The sequence below is a fragment of the Limulus polyphemus genome, unplaced genomic scaffold (genome assembly GCF_000517525.1).
Source record: "Limulus polyphemus unplaced genomic scaffold, Limulus_polyphemus-2.1.2 Scaffold10900, whole genome shotgun sequence".
Lineage (NCBI taxonomy): Eukaryota > Metazoa > Arthropoda > Merostomata > Xiphosura > Limulidae > Limulus > Limulus polyphemus.
Window position 1 is genome coordinate 6045 of NW_013676510.1, and position 8848 is coordinate 14892.

Sequence of the window (8848 nt, forward strand, 5' to 3'; positions counted from 1 at the left end):
ATATAATAATTAACATCAAACAGAAGAAAAACAAAAGGTTTAAATAAAAACAAGAATGTCAAAAGCTCAGTCTATTTGTTTCTTTAAAGTTTTCGCACAAAGTTACCTAAAGGGCTATCTAATAATCCAGTCATTATGTTAAAGAGGATATTTAATAGTTTTCAAAAAAAGCTGGCTGATTTGGAAGTATGAGATGAAGATAAACATAAAGTTATACAAGTTTTGGCCCCCTGTGATTCAACAGTAAGTCTGCAGACTCACAACACTAAAATCGAATTTGGACAGAGCACAAACAGCTGACTGTGTACTTTTGGTTGTATTTAACCTATTTAAAAGTGATAGAAATTAAGTCTTAGTTTTAGGTTTCTTTTCATGCACAAATTCTGAATTTTGCAATTCGCTTGAAGAATTAATTTAAAACTAATTTTGTTAGAAACTAGAGGTCGCAACACAAGGTGTGGTAAAATTGCAGTGTGAAAATGGCGTCTATTCCTGTAGATTTAGAGCTAAAAAAGGTAAGTTAGTTTTATTATGTAACAAGTAACGATATAAAACTATGTTGTTTGGGAAACTTAAAACATAATATTTTTAGGGTTTTTTTTGTCGGAATACTGATAGTTAAATAAAAGAAACGCTTTGAGTCTTAAATTTAATTATATTATTCTCGGACCATAGAAACTAGAGACTTAAGTTATACTACTACTAGAATTTATTAGGGCTATGTTCGAAGGTTCTTTCACTAGCCATGAATTTACAGACTGTTCTAAATGTTCGAAGGTTCTTTTACTAGCCATGAATTCAAAGACAGTTCTAAATGTTCGAAGATTCTTTCACTAGCCATGAATTCAGAGACAGTTCTAAATGTTCGAAGGTTCTTTGACTAGCCATGAATTCAAAGACAGAGTTAAAAAAAAAAAAAAATCTAGTAAATGTAGGCATAGTCTACTCTACAATCAGTATTTAGATGTAGATAAGGGATATTCCAACTGTCATTAGAGGAGTTGTATAATGCACTGGTGTAATAAACTTTGGAGCTTGCTGTCCAAAGAAAAAAAAAAACAGGTCTTACAAACTTTGAAAATCAGGGTGTCTGGAGCCTAATTAGGATTGGAATAATTAATTATTACTACTGAGAGGAATTAAAGTTGTAGATAATATGAAACTTGTTTTAAAATTTTGATCTATTTCATTGAATGTGTATTCTGTATTAGGCTTTCCAGGAGTTACAAACGAAAATGGTCGAGACTACACAGAAACTGAAAATGTCTGACATTCAGATTGAGAGTTTAAAGAAAACTATTCAACATGCCAAACTAACAGATAGTGAAATTTTAAGTCTACCAGCAGATACTAGAATGTATCAAGGCTTAGGAAGAACGTAAGTTTTCGACTGGACATTTTACTCAAAGATGCTATATAGCTTATTGCAATAAAATTATAAGTACTTTTACTCTTTGCTTACAAAATAGTATTTCAGTTTTAGTCAGAAGACTTATTTACTAAATATTTTGTATCTGAGGGCAATAATGTTTATTAGTAGTTAGACTGAAATAAAAAAAACCTCTGATCGTCACTAATGTCTTAATGGTATCACATCCTGACAGCACGTAAAGTTGCATATTTCAGTTATGACAGAATAAAAGATGTGATGATCCTTAATAATAAAGAAATTAGAAAACTTTATTGTTTCTGAAGTACCAGAAAAATTAAAAATAATAGTTTGGAACTAGAACATGATTAAACTTTTATTGTTGATGTAATTATTAATAATTGTTGATCAAAAGAAATGAACTTTATGAAACAGAACAAAAATAATCTTAAACTAATTTAAAACCACTGGTTCACAGACCAGTGCCAGTTTGTTATAAGCAACTTGTCCGTCCATAGGATTTCACAAAATATTCACATATAAATTATTATCAACAGAGAGAGAACCTACCTAAAGATTGATTCAACCTGGTCACAACAGAATTTAGTTTTCTGGTGTATTGATTCACAGTATTAAAAATTACTTCTAGTCAGTTTCTTACACAGCAGTTTTTCGATATGAGGGAACAGCTCACTGCCTCCCTAAACTGTCAAGATACAAGAAAAAAACCATAATCCCAATAATATCACCAACATGTTCTAAATCCACACACTAAGTTAACAACCTGAAAAAAATATCAAAAATGGGCAGTTAAATTAAAATATACAATGACAATTAAAGAAATAAAACATAAACATAAAAAACTTTTACTAGAATTTTTGTAAACAGATAGTGGCAGCTAATTGTAAACAAGTAAAGAATATCAAAAGGAAACTTCCTAAATTTTCTCACCTCCACTGACTCTTAGAAGTCACTTACAACTGTCAAATAGCCCATGGCAACAACAGGATGGTTACCTACCTGTTGTCAGGGCGACTTACTTTGGGAACCCTTAACATAAGTGATTTTAACTGATCTGTGCATTTTGTTTATTCCAGTTTCCTCTCTGTAAAATGTCTTTCAGTGGTACTAAGGTTTTGTTGTGATAACTTTTATAATCTCGTGTGTTTATTTGCAGTACTATCGATGATATAATCTTTTTAATTTCTGTTTCTTTTAAGATTTCTACTAACTACTCCCCAAGATATTAAGAAAGATATTGAAGAAAAAATCAAGACATCAGATGAGAAGATTAAGAACTTAGAGGTAACTTTTGCCAGTGTATTATTTACTAGAATATCATTCTTAGCATCATACAATAATTGGATTGAGAACAGCAGAATTTGAAGATCTTTGGTGGCTCACCTAGGATGGCAAACAAAAGTTGAGCACATAAGTAAAACTGTTAGTGTTCTACAGAAAATCACATAATTTACTCTCAATGCTGCCACCATATATGGTCTCATCCTAATAAACCAGTATTACAGTTAATTGTGTTATGATACAAATTACAATGGTGAGCAGGTTATTACAACGGAATAGACGGGTTTGTGGTTACAGAGTGCAAAACTACGCAATAGAGTATCTGCACTGTGCCCATCATAGACCACAGGTACCAAACCTCAAATTTTAGCATTACAATATCTAGAGTTTTACTCTACATTGCTGAATTGGTAACAGTTAATAGTAGATGAGAGTAAACACCATGTACAGTGTATGGGAAATCTGTAGATATGCTTTTCAGAGGTTCTAGAGGTTAAGTAAATACAATGTACAAAGTGTATAATGAACAAAAGTATTTCTTCTTCACATGAAGGTCAACTTGCACTTTGACCTGTAATAGTCTGAGTCAGACTAACATCATCAGTCATATCTCGAGTACAAATATTTCCTTGCACTTTGACTTGTAATAGTCTGAGTCAGACTGACATCATCATCAGTCATATCCTGAGTACAAATACTTCCTTGCACTTTGACCTGTAATAGTCTGAGTCAGGCTGACATCATCAGTCATATCTCGAGTACAAATACTTCCTTGCACTTTGACTTGTAATAGTCTGAGTCAGACTGACATCATCAGTCATATCTCGAGTACAAATACTTCCTTGCACTTTGACTTGTAATAGTCTGAGTCAGACTGACATCATCAGTCATATCTCGAGTACAAATACTTCCTTGCACTTTGACTTGTAATAGTCTGAGTTAGACCGACATCATCAGTTCACAGGCATATCTCGAGTACAAATACTTTTTTTCTAACACATTTTTTTTGTATAACAGACTTGTATTTTTTACTAAGTACTTGCTATATTTCATGAAGATACACATAGTAATGTCTGAATTATAATCAACACTACTTTTTTAATGTGGGCTCAGTTTGTTTGACTGAGTCTGTATATGTTGGGTTAATAAAGTATCCTTTATCTACAATGTTTTTTCTTTCTCTGCTCAGCCAAGAATGCTGAAGTCTTTAATGAAGGGTGTCTGGTTACAGGTTGTTAAAGTGTAGGTAAATATTGGGATTATTTCCATCGTTTGTTTTGAAATGTTCTCTGATTTGCACCGCTAGGTAGCGTACTGTGAAGCATATTTTGTTTACAAATTTACCTGTACCTATTGTAAAAAGGATTATATTGGTTCCTATGAAGGGCATCATTTTGTGGCTTGCAAACATAATGCTACCATTAAAACTTGTAGGCCCTTCTACAAGTATGTATGTTAAAACATTACAAACTGTTGGTGTTATTCTCATGAAGATAATGTTTAGTAGCTTACAAATGTCGCATAACAAAGTTCAAACTTGTAAGTTGTAGGCATAAGAACTTTAATGGACTGTAACTGTCTGTTGAACGAAAAAGAGACAATGTTTCAGCTTTTATACTGAGACGTAAAGAAACATTGTAGGTTTAAGAACTTTAATGGACTGCAACTGCTTGTTGAAAGAAAAGGACATCTTTCAGCTTCTATCCTGAAATTTAAAGGAACATTATCAAATACTTGCAAAATGTGGTTGTTATACATCAGTGAAGGAGATACGCATCAAACTCTTAAGGTGATCTTGTCACAGACTGTGATTTTTTCAAATTGTCAGGGTTTTATTATATATGGGCTTGGATTCTTCTACAGTAGGTGTCTGTGAATTGTTGGCAATAAATTTGAACAATAAACGGACAACATAATCCGCTTGTTTTTAGATATATTTAAAACAAGCCAAACTATGTAAAAAAATTCTTTACACTATAGGATATCACAGTTGTATGTAAAACTAAATAATTCTCTTTTCTTGTCAAAAGTCTACATAGGCTGATTCAATTACTTTAGAATTCAATTGACAAAGTGAACTGTTTTTCTCTGCTCTTATCACAATAGTGTCAGTGAATAATTCACTTAAGCTACACTGGGGGTTACCACAGTTGTATCCTGAACTTTAAATAATTGTCTCCTTTTCATCAAAGTCCATACAGAAAGGTTCAATTACTTCAGAACACCCTTTGAAAAGACAAATTATTCTCATTATCTCTATTAAACTATTTAAAATATTGCCCGTTATGGCTAATCACTCACATGCCGGCTAACCTCACGTTTTCTTTCGCTAACTAATTTTCTAACTGAACTTCACTTGTGCTCACTTAGTTCCCTATATTTAGATGTTGTTCACTGAGGCCTTGAACTTTCTCTGAACTATGAGACGCAATTATTCAACAATATTCAGTTAAGGTAACAAGAAAAATAGCAAAGGTTAGAGTAATGTGATGTCAACAATATTAGTAAAGCCTAGACAACAATGTAATTGCAAGCACAACTTTTGATTTGTACAGAGTTACGTAACAAAATTTGTCACAAATAACACCTTTAAAACAATCCATCTTCAACACTCCTGTCTTCAAAGCTAAACAATCATTAAATATTAAGTCACAAAATAAACTAAATAATAACACTAACACTAAGCAGTCTTTTATATCCAACAATAAGCCTCTCTTCAAGAAAAATATTTACAATGCTAGAAACCGGGTTTTGATACCCGTGGGCAGAGCACAGATAGCCCATTGTGTAGCTTTGTGCTTAAATTCAAAGAAACAAACAAGTTTTCTCATATAGTCTATACCAACATTTACAGTTCCTTTCTTGGTCTCTCCTCATGTAGGGCTTCACCTTGACAGGATCTCTTGTCTTCGTCTTGATCTTGGGTTGCCTGAGGTCTCTCTTTCCTAATCTATCTGTATACTAACACTGTAGATTTTGTACCTCTTTCTTCTTCGTGTCAGCCATTTCTTCACTTAAGTTGACATCGTTGGACATCTCATCTCCAACCAGTGGTCTTAGGCCTAGTGGGTATTTATCTTTTATAAGAAAGTCACTGTCTTTATATTCTGCTTCTATGACAGTTACACCTGCCATGTCCATTTGTACCTCAATAGCTGCACCCATAAGGTCTTCTTCTCTCTCGAAGTATCTCTTCAACAGATTGGCATGGTAGACCTTGGTCTTCCCATTCACTTTCATATTATAGTGCATTCTGTTGACCACTTCCTGTGCTGCAAAAGGTCCTTTCCACTGCTGGGTGAGTTTGTTGTTGACTGTGGATAGCATAACTAAGACCTTCTGTCTGACCTTGAAATGTCAATCCTTATCCTTCTTGTTATAGAAGTGTTTCTGACTGTCTTTGATGGGTTTAGCTTCCCCAGTAGAACTGCTTTGATAGGTCCAGTTCAGTATTCCTTTCTGGTTCTCTGTTTTGTAAATCTATTTCTTCTTTGTCTTGTGCTCTACTTTCTCTTGGGCACTGTCCCAAAGTTTCTGTAGAGAAGGGTCTTTCTTCTGCACTTTCTTCAGCTCCTATGAACTTACACTTTTCGAGACTTTAAGACCTTGATATCTTGCTTGCTCTTTTTTCCCTTGAGCTATTGTGGTGACTGCAGTTGCTTCAACAGTCTTCTTTTTTTTTGTCTAGTTACTCCAAATTCTTACTACCTGACATGTTTGCAATCACCAAGTTTTATATTGGTTCCTTGATACACATGACTTCAAGGTCTCGTACATAATATGGAGTATCCACCTTTATTTTTATTATGGGAAACTTTCTCACTGTCCCATCAACTAGCACACACAGAGGCATGCCTTGCCCATCATCTGATCATCGGATACTAGACTGTTCTCACTGCTGCACTCAGCATATCGTAGAACCTTCACTTTCTTCTCTTTGACATAGCCTTTGCATTTGGCATGTTATGATTTGTTGGCACCTCTAAATATTTGTAACTTGCTCTGATCACTGTTGGCACTGTTGATCCATTAGCTAACTTTAGCCGACCATTAGTCGTGCACTGATCAATCATATAAATGGTACTTCCTTCTTGTGGTGAATCTGGCATGTTTTCTTGGTTCTGTTTGTTCTGACAGCAGCATCCAAGATGTCAGTCACTCTTTTCTTGTTTCTTGCCAGCACCATCTTTGCAGGTAGCTCCAGCTGCTTTATGTTGAGATTTCTGCTGTAGTTTGCTGGTAATGGACTTGCACTCCTTTGCAGTGTGCCCTGTTTTATAACAATATAATATCTCTTCTCCCATTTGTCTGTTAATCTCCTGTCACCTTTGGTAGACTCCTATTCCTGGTCAGCCATCACTGGTTTTGATTTTCATTGATTACTCTTGGACTAGCTAGTTATACTACCTCCATGAGCCATATACTGTTCTGTCAGCTTGATAATCTCCTGTCACCTTTGGTAGACTTCTATTCCTGGTCAGCCATCACTAGTTTTGATTTTTATTGATTACACTTGGACTAGCTAGTTATACTACCTCCATGAGCCATATACTGTTCTGCCAGCTTGATAATCTCCTCCATGTCTTTTGGTGCTCTCTTCTTTAGGAACACTGACGTGAGTTGAACACGTGATCATGAACTGTTCACGTATTAGTAGATCTGCCAGTCCCTCAAAACTATTTTCACACTTTGCCATGTCAGTCCATCTTGTGAAGTAATGCTGTACACATTCCACAAACTGAAATACAGTTTCTCCATTGTCAGGTTTGACTTCTCTGAACTTCTGATGAAAGCCTTCTTCGGTAATTTCGTATTGTTTCAGCAAAGCCACTTTTAACTTGTCATGGTCCATGGCACCTTCTGGCATCATGCCAGCATATACTTGTAGGTCTTTTCCTGTGAGAAGTGGGCTGAGACAGACTGCCCAGTTGCTTTTGTCCCAATTTTGACTTTCAGCGAATCTTTTATATCTCTCCAGGAAAGCATCCATGTCATCTTTCTGTTCATCAAATTTGGGTAGCTTGGGTTGGCTGACTCTGACCCCATTGTCATTCTTGGGTCCTTTTTCTTTCTATTGGGTGAGCTGGACGATCTCAATTTGTGTTTGTATTCTCTCTTTTTCTTCTTTTAGTCTTTCTTCCTCTCTCTTCTGTTGTTGTTTAACAAATTCTCGTAGTTCACTATCTTTTAACCCAAGATGCTCATCTCTTTCTTGATGTTGTAAGCACATACCAAGCAAATAAAAAGCTGTACATGTTTTATTCAACATTCATTTACACTCATTCTACTACAAATATTTGTCATATACACAGTAAAAATGCAGAAAACTTAAAACATACATCCATTTAGGACCTCTTTAAGCACCTGACAGTATGGATGTAAAGAAATAAAAACAGTGTCTGAGATACCTGATGTAACAAACACATGTAATGTCTCATTCAATGCTAACATATGTGGAAATGTTAGGAGTTTTAACATCATCATGAATATTTCCAGTTGATATTTATCACTTACAATCTTAAACTTAAAACAAAAACAATAAATGCTTGTTTTGTAATAATAGAAACGTCTTCTCTAAAACCCACTTTATTCTTCATTCTATCAGTCTAATAGTTCCAAATTAGAAACGGCTAGTGAAGGTCCGAAACAACATTTCATTGAATACCTACAATTTTAAGCATATCGGGAAAAAAAACGAAGAGGTAACGTTAAGGTTTGGGTCCAAATGTCTAATTATATGAAGTATCCTCTATACACAATTTTTTTGTTTCTCTGCTGATCAGAGAATGCCAAAGTCTTTAACGTAAGGTGTCTCGTTACACATTGTTGAAGTGTAGGTAAATACTGGGATGATTTCTGTCGTTTGGTTTGAGATGTTCTTTGATTTGATCTGCTAGGTGGTACACTATGGAACAAATAAGAACCTGTTTACAACTGATGTATACTATTGGAATTGAGTTTTTCACCTTCAAAGAACCTTTATTTTAGAATTGGAGTTTAAATATGACTTTCAGCAAATCTTATGGATATGAAAACTTTAAAATACAGGTTTCGAACCCATAAACGGTAATTTACCCACATCAACCACTAGAGCTAAAATACAGGTTTCAAACCCATAAACGGTAACTTACCTACATCAACCACCAGAGCTAAAATACGGGTTTCGACCCCTAAACG

At 34.6% G+C, this 8848-nt stretch overlaps 1 protein-coding gene across 1 annotated transcript; it reads left to right on the forward strand.

Moving 5' to 3' along the window:
* Positions 1-371: 371 nt before the first annotated feature.
* On the forward strand, positions 372-2770 carry LOC106476564 (prefoldin subunit 1-like). Its single transcript, XM_013937211.2, has 3 exons — positions 372-515; positions 1212-1378; positions 2590-2770. The coding sequence occupies exons 1-3, from the start codon at positions 480-482 to the stop codon at positions 2753-2755; spliced, it is 369 nt and encodes a 122-aa protein (XP_013792665.1). The 5' UTR covers positions 372-479; the 3' UTR covers positions 2756-2770.
* The last annotated feature ends 6078 nt before the right edge of the window (positions 2771-8848 follow it).